At 31.2% G+C, this 22,557-nt stretch overlaps 2 protein-coding genes across 16 annotated transcripts in view; one reads left to right on the top strand and one right to left on the bottom strand.

Moving 5' to 3' along the window:
* The window catches only part of LOC130902399 (uncharacterized), a 215,283-nt gene that overhangs the window by 184,763 nt on the left and 7,963 nt on the right, over positions 1 to 22,557 (bottom strand). For 10 of the 13 annotated variants that reach the window (XM_057814505.1, XM_057814507.1, XM_057814506.1 and 7 more), the window contains exon 2: positions 10,466 to 12,010. The exons of 1 other annotated variant lie outside the window; for it this stretch is intronic. In XM_057814505.1, the coding sequence (XP_057670488.1) occupies positions 10,466 to 11,858 (1,393 nt within the window). In that variant the 5' untranslated portion in view covers positions 11,859 to 12,010. Of the gene's footprint in view, positions 1 to 10,443; positions 12,011 to 22,557 lie in introns of those variants that run through there. 2 more of the 13 variants (XM_057814515.1, XM_057814516.1) reach the window with 2 other exon arrangements.
* The window catches only part of LOC130902401 (ras-related protein Rab-3), a 59,167-nt gene continuing 54,138 nt past the window's right edge, over positions 17,529 to 22,557 (top strand). Inside the window, exon 1 of one of the 3 annotated variants that reach the window (XM_057814522.1) lies at positions 17,529 to 17,627. In XM_057814522.1, the coding sequence (XP_057670505.1) occupies positions 17,625 to 17,627 (3 nt within the window). In that variant the 5' untranslated portion in view covers positions 17,529 to 17,624. Of the gene's footprint in view, positions 17,675 to 22,557 lie in introns of all 3 variants that reach the window. The other 2 variants (XM_057814523.1, XM_057814526.1) reach the window with 2 other exon arrangements.

Genomic DNA, 22,557 nt, shown 5'->3' with positions numbered 1-22,557 from the left:
ATTCATTCAACGTCATCATAGTTCACATCTTAGAGGCGTATTTGAATTAATCATGCATTGTGGTGATAATAATTTTATAAAGAAGAGAATAAAAGTTAATACTGAAGAAGAAAGAAATAGAAAAGCCGATTAAGAACTGAAAGATATGTAAAGCTAACCCTATTTGACATGTTAGTGAAAATGCATAAAAAAATGAGAGCATACGTAACACGGTTAGAAAAGTTAGATTTATGTTTATTACATTCAAATTGGTTGTACTTATTAAGTGGCTATAAATTTACTTGCCATAATAATAAATATATATTTTATGTTGTAGTTTCATTTTATAACCCATTAAAATTAGCCATGACTGAAGTTTTGATTGAAGTTTTGGTTTACCCCAAATTTTGTAACCAACATAAACTTCAGGATTAGATTGAGTATATCTTGATGAATTCCGAATCTATAGAATTCTATTTAACGATATGTCGTATAAGAAAATATATATATATATATATATATATATACATATATATATATATATATATATATATATCTGTATATATATCTGTATATAACATCAAACAAAGTTTCACATTTAAAAGTGATACTACATATTATCAAGGTTTTACATATAATAATTATTGATGGAAGTTCAAAACAAGAGCTTCTTGCGAAATAAGAGTAGATCTTAATTTTGACATTTGTCTTAAAACTCGTGTTTGGGTGTTGAACAGGTCAAATATCACAAGAATTAACTTTTGAAAATATCTTGTTGGTATCCTAAGGGCTTAAGGTCATATAACATCTATTTTGAATATTATAGATAATGGAATTATCCAGAAATTTTATTAGTTGGTGAGAGAAAAGAAAAAACTTTTGAAATTGGATCAAATAACTCAACTATTTCAAAATAAAACTGAACTGGTACGCTCTTATTGGCGATGTACAAAAATTTACATTTTTGGTTTCATTTCAAATGAATAAACAATCACCTTCGTTCTCTACAACATTGTGTCAAATATTCAATGCTTATTATTAAAAATTGATTGATTTTTGAGTAATATGTGAATGGAAATCGGTCCAGAATGACAATTTTCATTATACGTTTTGATCAAAGAATGGTTTATTCGATACAATTTTGGATTATTATAAAAGGCCCATTTTTCGTCTCCAGACAAAACTGACTGGTTATATTATATAAGGAAAACTTATGTTTAGTCGACTGAACGGATATCGTAGGTTGGATTGAGAGTATGCTAGTTGCAGTGTAGCGTGACTTAATCCAAATCTGTGAAGAACCACTAGAAAAGTCCGAAAATAAAATTGGAATACTTGTTAATCAAAATTTAATCCAACTTATCTCATTTACAATACAAAACAAATAAAACAAGATAAAATTCGCGACTCAACAATTCAAATAGTTTCTTCACAAATATAAACCATTTTGCAACAGCGCGCGTTCTCAGATTATGGCGGTTTTTTCTCCCTGCACTATCGAGTACATCGAGTACATAAAAATGTAAGTATTCTCATTCGTCTCGAATTACTAGGGTTTTGTTTACTTTACAAAATACGGAAAAAGTGATCACAAATTGTATAGTGGGTTACTCAGCAGTTTGGGTATTTGCGATAGTACAAACATCAACGTTGACCATAAGAATATTGATTTGATTAGAGCGAATTGAAGATTAGAGGTGGAACCTTCCAGATGGAAGCGCTTAGAGAAATTAATTATTAGAAGTGATCATGTACCAATAACCTCAAAGTGTTTTTGAAACGGCTTAGATGTTCACAATGAGTTGTGACCTCTGTCTTCCAAGAAATGTTAATATGAGAACAGTACTGATCACCTTCATTATAATTATTTTTTACAGACAAGAGAGCTTAATACACTTGTTCAGTTATCTAATTTTATATCAACAAGTCCAGCAGCTCATCAACACATCACCCGTATATATTATTAAATATGAATTTGATTAGGGAATTATTTGGAATTTCAGAAATCTTGGAATAAATTTTTGGAATATATTACGACAATATCACCGAACACTCTAGATAAATAGATAAATAACTGATAAAATATTACGCATTTGCATCAATGATTTATCGTATCTAAGTAATTTCAAAAGTGCAAATTGTTAATAACTAGATATTGCTCTAGTGTTTATATGCCACATGATATATTATGAGGACAGAGTCAGTGATTTTAAATGAATTCAATAGTTCTATCACTATATTTTTTTGCAAAATATTCGGAGTCCGTCACTAAGTATAATGTATAAAGACTGTCGTCGTTATATTTTTTGAATTGCTAAATCACTTATTCATAACACGAGCATGTACAGGTTTAAAAAACCAAGTAGCACATCTTCAAATATTGTATCACTCTTCCTACTCTAAAATTCACTATTTCTGTGTGTATTGAGGATGACCTTTCCGTTTCAGCTTTAGTAGACAATTTTGTCAATTTACTCGGCACTAAACATTTTGTATCAAAATCATCAACAGATTGTAAGCATAAGATGATACAATTTATATACTTTAATAATTCGTGCTACTGATGACTGAATAATTTCGCTGGATATTTGCCTGGTAGAGACGTTTGAATGTCGGGTTTTCTTTGAATAAAGATTAGTAAAATAATTTTTTGATATCAATCTTGGGCATTTTAATTAAATGAACCTTTTTCTACGACTTCTCCCGAAGAACTGACGTTGTTAGTAATCGATACATTTGAACTTTGATTACAAATCACAGCTATCCAATCCATCTGCTAATATCTAGATTAATTTTCTTCATAGACAAATAATGTATATAAGTTGTCCTAGTTTCAAGAGAGATATTTTCTAAATGAAATTTTCCTTGTAGTACTCAAGGGTTAGAGTTTGGTATTTACGAACAAACCTAAGTAGCTTTGACAAAACAATTAACAAAATCAAATATGATACGGAATTCTTGGTATACAATATTATTTTGGCCCAAAATCGCGATTGAAAATTGATGTTTATACCGTTTTTCTCCGGATTACAGACTTAAAAAACAAGAACGTTTCGATATATATTCATTTTTAACGAAAGCTCTGTGGAAATCGAGAAAAACCGATTTTCGCGGCCTTTGCCATATCTAAGATTTTTGGGATATTTTCCATGACTAATATTACCAGAAGTTCTAACATTTCCATTCATTAGTTACTTTTTCATGGTTCCTAACTCCCCTCAATTTTTTATTAGGCTACAGTTATTGTTGTAGTTGAGAGAAAATGTACATCCGCACAACTTGAAAGAATCCCAATCCATATAGTTCTGATTTGATTGGGGCAGCTTTGAAATTATCTCAAATTTGCTTCAGAATAGACGTTATCAAATAGAGCGAAGTAAATTGATTGAAGCGAGGAGGAAATTTAATTAAACTCTCTACAGGTTTTGCGAAAACAAAAAACGAATCGTAGTTGATTTTTCATTCTGCCGAAATTTAATAATATAGCCGCAACCAGCATTCAAGTCAGCTTCAGACTTTTTCATTTCTCCACAAAACATCCCATGATAATTTCACAAATCAAGTAGAGTACTCAGATAGGTCATAATTAATTTACCTTTGTGTGCCCTAAAATGCCCGCCATTTTTTTAATTTGTAATCTACTTTATAAGTTTATGCATAATTCAATGGAAATCTTGAGGGCGAAAGAAATATCTGACAGAAGAATAAAAGTATATGGTTGTAATTGAAAAATTAAATGCGTACACGTGTCAGGGTTAGGTCAAAAGGTGGATAAATGATGAACATCTGTAACTAGAATATGATTTGTTTTTGAAGCATTACCAGACGGAAAAGTAAATAAGAATTGGAATATTTGAGCTCTTCATTAGGAGTGTTACTGATAAGTGAGAACAAAATTGACAAATATAAAGGTAATACAAAAAATATCTATTGAGAGAACACAGAATTGTTCTAGGGTTGCTAATTAAGTTTTGCGATATGGTATATGTCAAATCTGACATTGCTATTATAGAGTTTGACATTTTTAATGGTGAACATACTCAGAAAGTGCTGTGATACGAGTAATATTAGTTGAGAAATTCATGTTGATCAAAAATATAATTAAATCGTGAACATTTTCGTGCGAGAATTTTCTATCACTTTCTACGTGTATTAAACCAACAGAAGTGTGCCGATCAACTCGCTTGGACTTTTGGTGATGAAGCACCATCTCCAGCCACCGAGTTTCGTTTCGGGTGGTTTTTCGAATTCAATAGTGGTCGCACTTCGCTACAGGATGAATTTCATAAGAGTTGTCCAAAATCGGCTGTTGGGGCATAAAACATCGATGCCTCGCATAAAATGATATTGTAGGATCGCCATGTGACATACCATGAGATTGAGGTATACTTGTCATCAGTTCCTTTTGCATATATTTGCTATTTCGTGAATATTTGGCTGACAAAAAGATTTGTTCGCGTTGGATACCGCATAATCTGACAATCGCTGAAAAAAAATTAGAACGCTGTGCTTCAAACGACGTCTATAAAATCGTGACAGGCGACGAATCATGGATCCATTCATATGAACCCGAAACTAAGCTATCAACTATATGGCTCTTTCAAGACCAGCGCATGAAGCCTGTTTTTTTCGGAGTAGCTGGACATGTTGCCACCGTTCCATTAGAGCAAGTTAGAACGGTCAGTTCTCAATGATACACCAGCCTTTGTTTACCAGAAGTGTTCGAAAACATAAGGGAAACCCATCGCAGAAGACGAATCATTATCCACAACAACAATGCGTTGTATCAAACATCATTTCAAATAAAAACAGTCAAAACATCGACTTGATAGATAATGCATCCTACAGTCTTAATTTGGAACCCAATGGCGACTTAATCGTTATTCTACACGTGAAGAAGCGGTTGATGTAATCAAATCCCATGTTTTGGAGATACCTCAATCGGAATAGAAAAAATGCTTCGACAATAGAGAATATTTTGAAAAATAATATCCAATTCTAAATATGTTTTTATTTGCCTACCTCAAAATTTAAGTAGCAATCCTCGTATTGTGTTGTGAAACATGTCCATTATTATTTTGAGGAGGTTACATTATTACAATGAAAACATCAGCAAACTGTCCACTTTCCCAACCCCTTAGTTCCATATATTTTCAAATAGGGAATACACAATGTGTAGTACAATATTAGTAAGGTATTTAGATGAAATATCTAGAACTAGACTTAATATGAAGATTGAATTGATAATATGCATAACGAAAATTAGGGAAAATGAGTAAATAAGAGTTTTTCCTGAAATTTGAATTGACTTTTGAATTATTAGTAATCGAAAATTGAAAATTTCTTCAAAATTCTGTTTATTTCCTGATTCGAAAGTTCAAATCTCTCGAATCCTCTTATCTATGTTGATTAGAATGATAAACTACTTAGTAATTGAGTTTAGTTGGAGTTTCTTATGTATCTATTCCTTCATTCATATCATGGTTTAACGCATTAACGTCTTTACATATCATTCGAACGTGCAAAGAAGAAATAGGCAGAAGACCAGAAAACTTGTTGTGAAAGAAGATGCAGATAGACAGAGCGTAAAGATTAGGAAACAGAACGAGGAACTCAAACTCAACAAATAAAGTTGATCAATACTCAAAAGAGAGCCACCAAAGTCAAAAGTCAATATATTTCATATATTGATGATACCGATTCCTCTCTATGCCACATATGTTATAAAGAAAAAGACGAGAGTGACAACGAAAGTATAGAAGAAGAAGAGTGATAAACATGAGGTTAATAGTAATAGAAAGAGTTAACCAATCGAAGGAAAATATAATAGAAGAGATTGACAAGGGGTCAAATCGAAGGAGAATGTAAATATAATAAAAGAAATGGAATAAAGAGTCAAACAATCGGATAGCGATATAAGTAGCAAAGAGCTTGAACAAAGGGAAATACAATCACAAAACAATGTGGTAGATTCAAGGAAAGGGAAGTATAAATGTCAAAAGATACGGATCAAAATAGAAGGAATGAATGAATGAATTATATGAAATGTATATTCATCAAACACGAGCCAAATTTCAGTCTATAACTAAAAGTTAATGCTTAGGTCATAGACACCAAGGTAGAAGGTATACTTATTAATACTTCACAAAAGATTAACAAAATATTGTCCAATATTCATGAAAATAACCAATAACTGTACAATGTGTCTTGTGATTATACATTTTGCTCCTCACGAAAATTTTTGTATTGTTTCTTCTTGTAACAAATTACTGGAAGTTTAGTAGGCACACTGTTATACTTTTATCAATTTATTTTTCATTATAGGTAACTTTTAAAAATTTTTTCAAGTGTCCAATAACTGTACGGTTTACCCTATACCACTAGAATTTAAGCTATAGTCTGCAGCAGGGATCATTGATTTTGAAAAAATATCTAGCCACTTGTTAGTTAGTTCATTTTTATTTAATTTGTTCAGAAGCACGTTTTTGTTTTCAAGATTTATTTATGTTATTTATGTCAAAAAATCAGCTAACGGACCGCAATAATTTTTACCGGTCCTTGAACTTAATTAAGTTTAGAACACATAACGCACATACCAACAACAATGTATGATTCGTTTGTAAAATATTTACTCTCGCGTTTATTGTTAATATAACTCAAAAATGTATATGTTGGCTACATTTATTACTAGTTTATGATACCTCAGTTTATTGATAAAGGTCAAATATACTTGTAATTAATGATTTTTGGCTTGGAAAATTACTGCTAATTGAATAAATATTATGGTTGAAGGCATATATGAATTATATAGGGTAACATAATTATATTTTGGAGAGTAAAACATGAAAAATATCAAAGTTTTTGGATCAAAGCTAAATGAAAGTGTGCAAATAGTGGACAAACTTATTTGTCTAAACAATTTAAAATGGCGAAAGTTAAATACTTTAAATTTAGTAAAATAATTCACCGGATCTTCTAATTGCTTCTCGTAATTTCTTCCTCATATTAAAAGGAAAATTTATCTCAACTGACGATGAGATTTAAAATAGAAATAGATTTTGAGAAACAAATTTCACTTCACCGGTAATAATCAAGATTTTGTAACAACTGGCTGCTTCAAGCTTCAAATTTATCATTTTCTCATTTCTCATCCACTTCGAAATTTTTCTCCTGTGAAATTATCACCAGGTTTTCTCCTATTTACTAATTTAGAACAGTCCTTCGACTTATTTATACATTTTATACATAAATACGTCGTATTCTGTATGAGTAGTGGAAATAAAGTGCGTTCAGACAAACTGTGTGTTGGAACTAACTAGAGCAACTTTATAGGCTATTTAGATGTATACTGATCGGCTCCAATTCGACGTTGGACTAACACAGATTCAACTTGCAACAACAACAATTGCATCGCCCATGTTGATTGATTGATAGATTGAAGGTTGAGAAACGCCAACACCTAACTTAAATTTACCTCAAGAAGAACGAAATTTAACCAAAAAATTATTAGGTTCATGCTGCAAGTATTGTTAACCATGGTTTTTGTTGATGGCCAAGTAATGTAGACCAAAACTGGTATTAAATATTTGAAAAATATCCATTAAAAACGAAAACGTTTAAGAAATAGAAACATATAAATAATATATTTACTTACCGTATGAGAATGGTTCCAGAAGTACCTGGCCTTTTCCTAGTGATGCTCAATGTGTCCTTGAAGTTACCATCAACTGCCAACATCACCTCTTCATTGTATAAAAATTTATCTATTAATTTTAGCCATTGCCATAAGGGATGTGTGAGCTGGTGCATCGTCTTGACACTTTCTTCTTATCAAATGCAGTCGTTTCTTCGTTTTCCTTTTTTAAGTTAGTCAAACAAAATCATCCCACGCACGTCCCCAAAAACCTACGCCATGACCTTGCCTGCAGATAAAACAGTTTTTGCCTGGAACCAGCTGTTCCTTTCTAGTCTATTGCTTTGAACGTTCTTCTGTTTCTGATGTGGAGTGATGATATTTCTCTGAAACATTGCCAAAAACTCTATGGAATCATCTTCAAAACGCTGTTTTTGTTCCAATGTGACCAAAAGTTGTACTGATCTTGTGCACACCTTTCTCATTTCCAAATTTTTAGTTAATTTACGATTTATTACACTTGTTGTAATTCTATGTCTACTAGCTCGTGCACTTTTAATCTACCACCATCTAGTACCAGTACCGCTTTATGGATTTTCATCAACATTTCTGGACCTCATTTGGTCGACCACTGCGATGTTGGTTCTTCGCAGGTTGTACGGTATTGTTTAAGCTTAACTACACAATATTTTCCTGTTCATAACGAAGTAGCAGTCTCACTCAAAGTAGAATTTAGTTCAGCTTTCATATTGGTTGGACTAATGCCTTTCAAATAAAAGTATTGTATCACATAAAGATGACCAGCTTTTCCATGTTCTTTCTAATACAGTGATATTTTTTAGAGCAACTACCACCATCTCTTGATCAGGCCAGGTACTTCTGAGATCATCCTCGTACAAGTATATCGTTACACATTCAAGTCTACTGCTTATAGACAAACAATTGCAGAAAGTGATGAGAAAACTGATTATAATATTTGAATTATAAGTTTACATATAATAATTAATTATAAACGCTTTGTAATGCGTTTAAATTATCTTTATGAGGTCATGATTGAAAAGACGATAAACAGAGGGATTTTTTAAAGGTTAATAGATTTTAACTCAGAAATAGATGGTGAACTAAAATAATAAAGCAACACTGTTTAAAGGAACATAGTGATGAGCTACCATTGCTCAGATTATTACTTCAATACGTCACATTTTTTAATTATAATCAGTACTATCGTATGATCATCCTGTTTGAAAACCAACCATCTTTCGCCTCTTTAATATTCAACCTGTTTTCCTTTCCTTTTCGCTACATTAATTTTTAAATTGGTTCGATCGGTAGAAAAAAAAATATCAAACGTGTGCGCAACTCGCTATTCATGCAATTTCAATTTTGCCAGAATTACCTTCGTATTACAATAATGTATAGAACGATAATCAAATAAAGCCGTTTTATTTCAGAACAAATGATAGATAGGTGTAATAACATGGAACAAGTGTTGAAAAAATACATTTATTGTTATCCTTAAATATCTAAGATAGTGAACCAAACATCGAGAGCACAAAACAAATTTAGAAGTGGTAGTATTGGGATTATGTGACACTATATCCTAATGAATATTGTACGAACTTGCTATTGACATGGTCTATTTTCGTTTCTCAAGTTAAAAATCCGAACGTGTGTTATTTTAGATCATAATATCCTAAATTCAGTTTATTATTTATTATTATACGAATTTTTTTCGTCATAATGAGATTCGTCCGTTGCGTAAGAAACGACTATGTAAAATTATGTTGGTAAAAATGATGGATGCGGTAGAAGTGGAATTATACGATACTATTTTTTGCTTGGAGGTTGAACAGATGTTCTACTTTCTATAAAACGTGACAACAGGACGATCATATGATAAAAGTAGTGGGAATTGTCGTTTCTGTAAAAATAGAATCACTCACAACTTAAGGACAAATCAAAATTTGCCAATTTCCGTAATAATATTGGATATGTTAACTTTCAATTATCCAGTTTGCATATTATTATTCTTTTATCTTAATATACCATATTTTTGGATGCCCGATTTTCACAATCAAGCTAAAAATTGCGATGGAATTGGGTGAATTAAAATTTTCACGCATTGTATTATATGACAGCGTTATTTCTCAGTTTTTAGCAACAGTGCTATGGAGCAACACGTAGGAACTGGTACTCTATCTTTATTATAGTTCTTCGAGTTTTCAGTAACAGTAACAATCTTTTTATTATATTTCTTATGTAATAAGTCATCATAAAAATTTTCACCGATTCAAGATCTTCCTTTCCAGATGAGTTAGTAATCGTTTAAGCTTAAGTTTTTTCAATAGCTAGTGTTTATATTGGCTGCATGTTCAATGATCCTTCCTCGCCTTTCAACTTCCCCAATTACTTCCAATGTCCTGTGAGCTTTTTTACTGTAGGACGTTTCTCTACTGCTTATAAGATATTTTTGAATATAAGAAAAAATGTATTGTATGTATCTATACTTATCTCACAAACCAATAAAGCTACAAATATTCGTATTGATCTATTTCATATATTTATATATACAACCTTTTTTGACGATAATTAGTGGTTGCGTTATTTACAGAGACTTGTAAATTGTCATAAAATTAAAATCATTTTAGAACCAAGCTCTATACGATAATAACAACCCTACTGCACTATTTCTACTCATTCGTGTATCCCAATAAATCAAACTATTCAACTTAGCTCACTAAATATAATCTACCTCAAAAATTACACACTATCTGTTAGTATTGTAAGAATCAACCAAAAAATCGTTAGTAAAAAAGTGTTAAAAAACTGACCACTCTCTTCACTCTGCTTCACCTGATTGATGACCTAATGCGTTGGATTCAGATTCGATAGGGGAGCTCGGTGGCGTCCTTAACGGTGCCGAATTAACTGATAATTTTCCAGGACTAGGAGGTTCGTGCTTAAATAATCCGTCAAAGTCGAAAGCAGTTCTGTCACGTCCCAGCGTTCGAGGACTTGAAGACTGCGAGCGAAAAAACTTCAAACCAGGTGATTTTTCACGTTTTATAATTGGTTTTTCGCGCACTTCTTGTACTTTGTCACTTCTAGTGTTTATGATATCACTTCTAGGTACACGTTCTCTATTTAAAACTAAGTAATCGGAATATGACAATCTTCTATCACTATTTTCACTAGTTTGTACTGTTTTTTTGTCTTTTTTTCGTTCAGGTCTGATAGGAGGATCTGGTGTCTTATCTCTTAACAGCGCAGATGAACCAAGAAAAGACCTAAAGGAACTTCCCGTTACCTTCTTCCTTGGCTCTATCTTCGTGCTACTTATTGAGTCCGACACAGTTCTTGGACGTGTAGTTATAATTGATTTGGACGAATTAGAGCTGTTTTTACTAGATTTACTAGATTTGTTACTGTTGCAAATCGAGCCACGCTCTAGGGTTTTACATCCTATATTATCAGCCTCTTTTGTTCTTGATATTTTACTTGTCTTAGGTTTGCTAGAATGAGTTTCTGGAGAATTTTTTATCTTTAAAGATGTGTTGGGTATTTCTCTACTTCTAGAATCGTTATCTGTTAGATTTTTGTTTTTCACTAATCGATTAGCATCCTCATTTATATTAGAATCATTGAATTGCTGTTCAATTTCAGTTTTAGACTGAGCGGGCCTATTCAAAAAGTCAGATCTATTAAATTTAGCAGTACACTGGGAAGAAGACTTCTCTATTTCCTTATATGATTTGATAGATCTATTTGTGGCGTATCGCTTCAAAAAAAAACTAGATTCGGGATTAAGGTTCGTTGTTTTTTCATAATATTGTTCTGGAATATTAGTATTGGAAAATTCGGGAATATCTGCTCTTTTCAATGAACGATTTTCAGACGATCCTCTAGATTCATAGTTCAGACCATCTATTCTTATTTTATTTGTAGTCTCCTTAGTTTCTAAATCTATACTTTTACTACCTATACAATAAACTTCGTCCTTAGGTTTCTGTTTGGACTTCACCGATTTTGTACGGTTGATAGTTTTGAATGACTCGTTACTAGTGATTGATTCTTTATGCTCGGGATTAGGTCCGGATGTACTAGGTGAAAATAATTCGCTTTCTTCGTTGGATGTTCTAATAGGGGGTGATCGCAATTGATTTTCGGGTTCAGGGGTTGACGGTACGTATATGAGGTGACCATATGACAGATAGACTAATTCATCTGCCGGGAATATGACATACATGCTCTGTAAGGCACCCACATTGCGAAAAGTTGCTTTTGTTTACCAGTGGGGATTCTGTTTTTTGTTACTGATTTCATATGCGGGAAATATGCGGTCCTAGGGTACAGGATATATCTGCAGACGTTTGTTTAGTTTATTGATATTGTCAGCACCTATAAGAAAAATATGAAATTGTATTAATCTATATATTGTTGATATTTAATTTTGTACGAAATTCAGAGATTTGATATATATTTTTTGAATGAAAACGGCGATCTAATTTGTTATTTATATTAAGTAGTATGCACATTGTGCACATGTTTGTATACCGAGAACTAAATAGGGTATTAAAATATTTCATCATTATTAATTGATGTATTAGCTTTGCAGAGGCTATGAAAATTTATTACTCTGTTGTAATTATGAATAAACTCCAATAAATAATATAAAACGGAATGAAATAAAATTTAGGGATGTGCAATTTTAACAACTCACAAAATTTATTCATAATAGGTTCGTTAGAGTTTAATAAAGTTTTTGTTTGTTGTTCTAAGTAGATATGATGGAGCTCAATAAAGTTTTTATTGCTTTTATTTCGATGCATACTACATAGATTAGTGAACTGGTTCGGTTCATTTCGAAAATAAAAAGCTGGCATATTTGATTTTATTGAAAAGAGTTATTATACGAATCCAGCACCAACATTTTTCCACTGAAAATGTTTCAAACTAACGGTAGTATGTATGTTCTTTTCATATTAATTAGAATATTTCAGGAATACAGAATGTCCTAAGGCTAATAGTAGAAAGTTAGGAGTGTATAATATAATCCAATATAGTATTAGTACTTTTTTCCAGTACAGACTTTCACTGAAATAATTTATCTTCTGATTTAAATTCACCCAAAGGAAAGGGGCGTAAATTGACAATATTACACACTGCTGACTACCATGAGAACATGAATGCTGATGTCTAGAAAAAATGATAGATCTTCTTTCTCCGAACCATATAATCATAATGGATAATGCAAGTTATCACTCGACTTTTATAAAACTTTCCCACAACCAAGTGGTTGAAAAAATATTTGCGAAATTGGATAAATAAAAGTATTAAACCCGATTGAACTCGTATGAGCACAGACAAAGGGAGAAATTTTAAGAAAAAATCATTCTTTCAAAATGAGTGTGGAAACTGTAAATAATATGAAACCTGAGAACTGGGAAAAGGCAGTTAATCATACAATTAAAGAATAAAGGAAAATGTGAAAGCTGGACAAGATTACTATTGAAATGGTAGACGAAAACGCTTATTCTGAATATTGATTGCAACAGTTCATCTTCTGACTCCGATTCAGATTAGGATTTGTACGAAATAGTTATACTTATACTGGTTTTTTATAATAAAATTATTCTTTATGAACGTTGGTTGTTTAAAAATCATGGTTTAAACCTATATAACTAGTATGACACAATATTCTTCATACCTAGTGGAGAAATGAAACTTCTTAAAAAAAATCACACTTTTCTACATTCAGCTGTTTCTAATAAACAAAATAATAATGTAAGAAAATAAGTGTACACTCGATATATTTATTATATTTATACAAATGTTATTTTAAACGGAAATACTTGAGGTATAACTTGAAAAAATATTTTAGCTGTCCACCAAAAGAAGTGATACGCCTATGGATTACGAATGCTTCATCATATTATTACTCTCTAATTCATAGACTATAAACTCATGAACTTGTTTGGTATAATAAATTATAGTTTAAAAAAACTAAAAAGTACGTTTTTTATAATGATCAAGGTGATAATCCTGCAAGGATTAGTAAGTATGAGTCAAACAACTTATTGGAGCGAACTAGAAATATTAAATCACTTCTCATTACTAGTAGGTACTCCGTTTTTGGGTTTATATCACCTCTGTAAGATTATCCACATAAATATACTAGATAAATTTGCTAGCAAAGATAACACACAAATATTGAAGAATCGAAATTCAGAATTTAGCTGTTTTTATTTGAAAAACGGGAGCCTGTTATAAAAAAATTATATAGAACACAAATATTATTTCATATTATAGATTCTAGTTTGATTCTTCTATCCCGGGACATCCGGTATAAAAACATAATGTTGAGTAGGTCCTCTCCCATTTATCAATTTCCAATTTTATTATTATACCTGTTAATAAATTCAACTGAATCACATTGAATCATGAAGACATAAATAATCTCATGAATCTAGTTGAGGTATTGGATTTATTCCTAATTGTAAATTATATGTCATGAATTGCTTTAAAATTTTGTTCTCTTGTTCACACTCTTCTAAATTTTACAAAAGTATTAATATATTATTTTGATCATCGCAGTCAAACTATTTATATAATTTGTTTACCTAACGTACTAATTTGAGATACGAAATAACTATTTTTACACGCATTCAACGTGTTAGGATAATATTGAGTAGTTTATACACTAATGTCCAGGAAGATGTCACCTAGCAGCTGCTAGCAATGAAGGACGCGTTAGAGTATTAGAATACAACGAACACTACACATCAGGTTGTGATTACATTTATTTGTGATTTCCATTTCCGATTTGTATATGTATGAGACTTTTCTAAATTATTTATATTTTTTACATGTTTTTAATAAGTTTTCAATTAAGTAAACATGTAGGTCAAGTTGTTAGTCCCCAGAAATTTTCTAGCATTTTTAAGATAGGATGCATTGTATCGAGATTATTGTTTCTTTTGTACATTTGAGGTAATCTGCACACGATTTTCATAGTAAAAAACAAATTATAGAAAACTTTTCATTGCAGTAAATTCCAATTTAGCCTTTTGAGCTTTCCTATATTGAATATTACAATACATATAATTGATTATAAAGTAATCCAAACAATTAGTTTGATGATGTCCAGATTTTAACTTTGAATTATTGGATTTGCTAATATTTTGGTTTCCATTATAATGTATGTATTTATTATGTATGTGCAATTATATCGTATATTATTCAAAACAAAATGTATTTTAATACATTTGATAAAATGTACGTACAAAAATTGTTATTTCCCATACGACAGCTCATCCCTTCACCAAACTCCATATAAGAAGTGGAAAAGACATCTTTTTATTTATTTAATATGGTCTCCATTGAGGTAATTTTTTTCCTATAGGATATTTCAAAATTTTCGATAAAAATATAGTAAGTAACAGATAAAAATAGTAGTTGTGGGTTCGATTTTCATTTCCTCCGCATACAGGATGAAATGAATATCCAGCCTTCCATTTTCTTTCTACTTTTAAATAGAACATTCTGTATTCTAGAGCACAAATTGAATAATCGCTTATGTAACTAATATTTTTTTTAAACATTTGCCTACACCATAGTGTAATCTTTTAGTTGAGTGATTTTTCTAGAGTTTTACTCCAGTGCTATTAGGATCCAATCATGATCCCTCAGTTTTTGTATAGAAAAATCAATATCTATCCATCCCAAATACTTTCCCTAAATTGGATTAGACTACAGAATGCAGATGAGAATTCTTAAGAAATAAAATGAATTTTATGTCCTTTTTATCGCCGTTTACTCAGTAAATATGACAGAAATAATAATAATTACGGTTTACAATTAATTTAACAATTTTTTCTATAAATTTAACGTATAAAAATTTACACAAACGATTCGTGTTATAATTTACAGTATGATACAAAGAAAACATAAAATGAAGGTTTCAGATCACGCTGTTCATAAAACAATAAACAATTACAATTTAATCGAGTACGAGGATATTGCAACTTATTACAAAAGTCGGTTATGGAATTTATTTTCATTAACCTATAATAAAAAACAGAGCTTATTTACCTACGACTTTCATTTAACCTTGTCCATACTCTAAAAGGAATCAAAAAGCCTTATCATTTTTTTAAATTTATATGTTTCGCTCGTTCTAGATAAAATATGGACGTCAGAGACATCAAATAAATTTTTCTTATATGGATTAAAATGAATTTTGTCGTAAAACACACACACTGTATATGAATATATATTTCAATTGGATACAACGACAACTAAGAACGAAAGATATGCAACTAATTCGACCTGCAACTGGATGCGTTATCCTGATGAAAGAGAGCAGCTCTGAGCAGTTTCTTTCGGCGTTTTTATTTTACCGCCTCACGATTCGAACTAATTTGATATAATGAGCATTTCTAATTGTGTTTCTACTTTGTAGATAATATACCGAAATTACGCCTTTAGCATCCCAAAATACGGTTAACGTGATTCCTGATGTTTATTTTGCAATTTGGTCTGTACACCCTAGTGATTTATATATGACTCATCTATTATTACTAATCTTGTAAGAGAATGTCCTTCGTCCTATATATACTGCACAAAATACGATTAGAATCGTGAGGAAAATTCTGACAAAAAATCAATATTTATTATAATACAAAAATTGATCATATGATTTTGATCGATAGTATTTCCTCATATTCAGAAGTTAAAAAAATGGTTTTTGTTAACGTTTGTATACATTTTCAGAAAGTAAGAGAGATTCTGTAACGAATTTTGTAAATATACACAAATACACCAGTTCCGTGTCTTTACTGTGGCCCACATTACTATAAATACTCTTATAGTAAGCTTAATATAAACAGTTTGTGTTTGAATCTTATTAGTATAGTCAAAACTTATAATGAAAGCAAAATAAGATATATATTGTATATACAGTTTTTAACTAGAGGTCAATAAATTCACCTGAAAACGTGATAAACAGTCAATATTTCGAATATTGATGTCTTTTACCAAGGTTGCTGCTTAAGTTTTGAGATAGACAAATAAAAACAAAAATTTATAATTGCATATGGCTTTATTGTTTTCCAAAATATTCTCCATTGAAATCAATACACTTTTGTATGCGTTTAAAACAATTGTCAAAGCATTTTCTACATTGCGATTGAGATACCTCCAAAGCATTGTTTCCAACTGCTTCTTCTGGGCGAAGAAAAACGTTGATCTTGAAATTTATTTTGAATCTGCGGAAATTAGAAGAAATCATTGGATGCCAAACAAGGACTGTACGGCGGATGACCTATCAATTTGATGTTTTAACTATTCAAAACGTTTTTGCGTGAGGTGAAGTGTAAGAAATTGCATTTCGTAGAGAATGATTTGTCTTCTGCAATTGGTTTTCGTGATTCAAACACTTCTGGCAAACAAATGCTGGTGTACCATTCTAAGCTGCTCCAATGGAAAGGAGGCCAGTTATTGCGAAAAAACCTGGAACCATTTGCTTCGAAGTGCTTCGTGCGCAAATAACTTTTGTTAAATGTTGGATTAAACTTGTCTTGAAAGACCCATACAGTCGATTGGTTTACTTTCGGGTTCTTATGCATATATTTATTATTGGTCGCCGATATATAGACGGCACCATGTTTGAATTTTCCCTGCATTTAGTTGCACCAAATGACACGATCTTTGATTTGAAAACCAAATGTATATGCTATATTGAACGTAAGCGAGTTGAACTTATGCCCAAGTATGCTTCAATTTCAAGGTATGTCACATGATGATCTTGAAATATCAGTTTACACACAGCACTAATGTTTTCTGGCACAACAGCCAATTTTGGACGACCTTTACGAAACACGGTCGTTCAAGATGCTGCTTCATCACCAAAAGTCGAAGCGAGTTTATCGGCACAATGCTGTTGTTTTAATCCGCGTCGAATGTCATAGAAAATCACTGCATGAAAATGTTCTGAGTACGTACACCGTTAAAAATGGTAAGCTTTATGTCAGACTTGACATCAGTGTTGATGTATAACATAAAGTAAGTACTAACCTCCTAAGTAATTTGAACATCAGCTTACTGAAGTTTATTAACTGGAACCAGGGCCTCACCAATTTTTTGTTTCCTAGATTTGAAAGCTGCTTGGTTTTGATATTACTTCAACTTATTTCTTTCACGTTTCATAACTTGTAATTTGAAGCTGCTCATGATAAATTAGATCATTCTATCTTGATTTTTTATAGTTGCTCCCAATCTATAGTTTTCAGTGCTACTAAGCCAAAATTTCATAAACTTTTATTACTTCATATTTATATGATTATATTTTTATTGTTGTTTCTATTAGATCAATTTATATTATGGAACCTGTCTTAAATGTAAACGGCAATTGCATTGAAAATAATCACCACTGTTATGCAAGCAGACTAGCAGCTAAGGTTATAAGTTTTAGAATAAAAATAAAAATAGATAAACCTTTCTCAATATGAATGAAGAATGATAATGCAGTTTTTATTCTTTTTTATTTAATGAATTAAAGTATTTGTAGGATTTCAGTATTTATTAATTTGAAAAATATGTTAGGGGTAGGTTCTATGAATCAATTCAATGCCTTAAGATTTTTTCCTTGATTTACATATCGCTGTAGTTCTAAATTGCATAAAAAATGTTTGAACGCGCATTATATAAGTTTTCAATTGACTTTAAAATCGATGCGATAGGAATTTAACATACATTAGTATGATATAGTGAATCTATTTTCTATCAATTGTTGTATCAAATTAACTTCTACGGGTTTTTATAAATTTAGAGAAATCCTTGTAAAATGAATACTCCTGAAGGAAATTTATTTAAAATTTTCCGCTATGAAAATGCGAGGCTCACTCGCCAGCAACAATCCAAGTTGTGGCATCTCCTGGCTCTAAAATTGTCACAGAAGCTATTTTCGTACACCTGTTTGAAGGTCTTACATCAAGCTGAAAGATCATGTTATATTTTTGTCAAGTGTATGTGAACGTTTGTTTTCTTATGATTTGAGTTTGTGACAGTGGCGAGGTCTTCCGGTATTTTGAATCTAAATAAAAGAATTCTGAAATAATCGTTGGTATTTTCATTTAAAGACGAAAACTGTTGATCGATTAATTGATGTTTTTCTTATATTTTTTACTGCCAATGTGGGTGTTAGAGAAATGTGGACGCAGATGACTGGCACGTTTTTAAAAAATAATTTTCATGCACATTAGCAAACACATTCAACTGATTAATGAGGTTAAGTGTAATGATGCCTTGAAATCCAAGCTGAAAATACTACTATGTTGATATTTGAAAATTAAGAGTTGTTAGCTCTAGCTCCTCTAGTTTCATGGGATATCAAGAGAGGCCCGCGTATCCCGTATCAATTCCTAGGATCACTTAGGATCATTATAGTCAGTGCTCCGATTAAATTTGAATTGAAGCTATTTGTGAAGTTCTACTTTCACTCCTAGAGAAACCAAACTCGAATTTTATCAGCATTTCATCTTCATATTTTACATATAAGAGATCATTGTTTATCAAGTCCCAATTCAGAACCACGAATATATTCTGCTTTTCCGTAGGTATATACGAGGGCTGCTACTTAAGTTTTGAAATATGACAACGCTGATTTGAATATGTCAAATCTGGAATTGCCATAAACTTAGACACGGGAAAAGAAAGAACGGGGCCGCTCTCTCGGTAGACGCTTGGGAGTTTCCCACCAAATTTCGAATATCGATATATAACATTGTAAAGAATAAAAAGCGTAACAATAATAGATCGAAATGTTACAAAATATGATTATGATTTGATTCACACTGCAACGGAATGGTGGATCATGTGCAACATCTCAACATCCGCAAAAATGTTTAATGTTATTATTATTTAATGTCAACGTCAATAAGTTTCATACATGGGATTGAATTTGAGCTGCTGATCTATAATTTCACAAATATTTCATTGAACTGATGATCTTGTAGAATTACTTTTTTTTAGTTAATTTGCATTTATTTTTTGTATATATTGTACACTGTAATTTAGTTGTCGAGTAGTGTCGTTTCACTTTTTCAATAAAGTTCCTGTTAAAAAATTACTTTTGGAGCAATAATCATTCACTAAACATCTGCTCTAATATATATACTGTTCCAAATCTTATAATCTCGATACACATTAACAACTTCTTATTAACCCAACGAGCAAATAACCCGTAAGCTTAATTGCGATGGGAAAACTTGAGTCTATTTAGTTTCCACCTAATTTAATCTAAACATCAGTTCGATGTATTATTTCAAAGTTACCTTCGGCTGAGTAAACAGTTAATTTCTCCTAAACTCATAGCTTTCATCAGGATCAGGTGATAATGAGTCATTTTTATCTGATACCACAAGGATACGTAATCCTTATAAACTTTGCATGTTTTATACGAGGTGGTTCACTTCAATTTTCGAATAATCAAGTAGATAACCAATTCAGACTATTAATTCGTAGTATATGAGTAATTTTTTTTAGTATGAAATTAAATACTACTCGGTTTTTCCAATTTTCGAGCTATATGGTCTAATTATCCTAGAAAAGGATAACCAAAATGATTCTTTTCATCGGTTTATAGGTATTTGGGTATTCATAAATATTGATCTCGATCATTTGTAATGAATTATCTCTCTAGAGCCATATACACTATTTGAATCGTTATAAGATACTTTGAATATAATCAGAGTGAATAATTATTTGTATATAATAAAACTTTCAATCCTTTAATCCCACAGAGATATTTTTTTATTCGGTTATCTCTCTATATCTCCCAATCTTTTGGTTTCTCTCCTTCATATTTTTGTTTTATTGGAAATACAAAAATTTCTTAAAAAAATTTGTATTCGAATTTGAAAAAACGACGGACATATTGATTATTCTCAAAATTTTATGGAAATAAAGGGCTGAACAAATTTTACAATCTTTTGGTTTCTGACCTTCATATTTTTGCTTTATTGCAAATACAAAAACTCTTCAATAAAATATTGATCCTTCTCAAAATTTTATGGAATTAAAAGGCTGAACACAGCTCAGAAAATATAATAACAAACATATATTTCCTTATATGCTTCAAAATTTACAAAAGGCAGTCGAAGCTGCCTTAAATTTTACTATGTTACAATTCCCATCACCTTGAACACCGAACCTGCTTTTTCAAGCGAGGAGAATTAGTTTTTCAGAAATATAATAATAAATAACATATCCTTTAAAGTATCAATTGGACCCAAAATTTGTCCCTAAGCAATTTATTTTTAAAAAACCACTTCAAAATTTATGAAAAATTACTTCCACTATTAAGTTAAAACAAAATGTTCCCTCTACTTTGAATTATACATATTAGAAAAGTTCCGAGTACATTTTTTGTGGAGGTATGTTTACAGTTGATCTATTTTTTTCACTCCTTTTAGTAAGTCCAGATTGTGGGGTGGCTGAAACTCTAAAGTGCAGGTTAACTTTATTTGTTTATTTTTCTTGTCTAGTTCGTTTAATTTTTCTAGGCAATCCCAAACGTGCTTGGATTTTATGATATTGGAGCTTGAAGTGCTAATGAATGCTTGGCAATGATACAAGATGATGATCTCCCATTTGCGATGGTTCCTCTCTCATTTAAAAAAATGTTTGGTGTGTTGCCAAGGCATTAAGAGTATTTGGTACACTCCTATTCCAGCTCTGTCAGCTACTTTAGATATGTACGTATACCATGTAATGACCTAGTCATTTACTGGTATAGCCATTGTTGCACTTAGATGTGTTTTAAAAATATGTTTCATCAATAGAATATACGAATATACCATATCCAGGCCTTATCCATAATAGTAGGTTAATAACATTGAAAAATCGAAATCAAATCTTTCTCAGCCGAGCAACCGAGTCAACCGAACAGAGCGTTCGGTTTAGAACATTCTAAAAAGCTTGTTTTACTAAGCTAGTCACTAGGACTAAGACTCGCTAGACTCAAGACGTTGAACAAACTATTTGTTAGTAGGAACGTAGAATTAGATATACAGTTGACCCACATTAGTGGTTGCAATTTTGGATTGTACTATAAAGGTAAAAAGATAGTGGATTGAATATACTATGAGGTTACTGACATACATCGTAACACAATAAACTCGACTTGTAAATCGCTTTATGTTCACATTCACATTAGCACTCACTCCCTATTTAATTTAATCTATTTCGTGCCAAAAATAACTACTTACATTTCACATTGTTAGCGACCTATTATTTACGTATTTTCAATATTAAAATGTGTTTCGACCTAAATATTCACGAATTCAATGAAAATATGATATACATTATCGTAAATACAGGCTAAAACAAAAGTACGATAATCATAACAAGTTAATGCTGATTTAGATAGTGCTCTGAATAGACTAATTGATAAATTTGATCATATATTGAAAATTACTTTTACAATGTAAGAAAAGTTTTGGAGGTAATGAATAAGAGGTTGTTAGTTGGTAACAGATAAAAGTTTGATGCGTGGTTAAAACGGTATTATGATTGGTTGATTAACATGAAATTTAGAAATCACGTCTTAGACACAATTCCAATAGGATTTATCTCTAGCCAGTTCTGTCTATTTAAGATTAACTTCGCATATGTTCTGTGGAGTCAACAGCATTCTTTTAATCTCATACACTATGTTTTATGATAAAGTTCTGTAGAAGTAATTGCCCCTACATTAAAAATCGAAATAACTCTTTATGTAAACTGCATATCAGAAAAAAAAAATTTCCATAATTTCAACTTTACGAGATACACTGATATATTAATGTAGCTTTGAAATATTGACATGAACATCTTTCTACAATATCCAACATTAAATCAAAAATTGTGGTTAGTGAAATTCGTCTTACGTTTCTTTTCACAAAATT

This window comes from Diorhabda carinulata, chromosome X (genome assembly GCF_026250575.1).
Source record: "Diorhabda carinulata isolate Delta chromosome X, icDioCari1.1, whole genome shotgun sequence".
Lineage (NCBI taxonomy): Eukaryota > Metazoa > Arthropoda > Insecta > Coleoptera > Chrysomelidae > Diorhabda > Diorhabda carinulata.
This window is presented reverse-complemented; position numbering and strand designations above follow the sequence as displayed.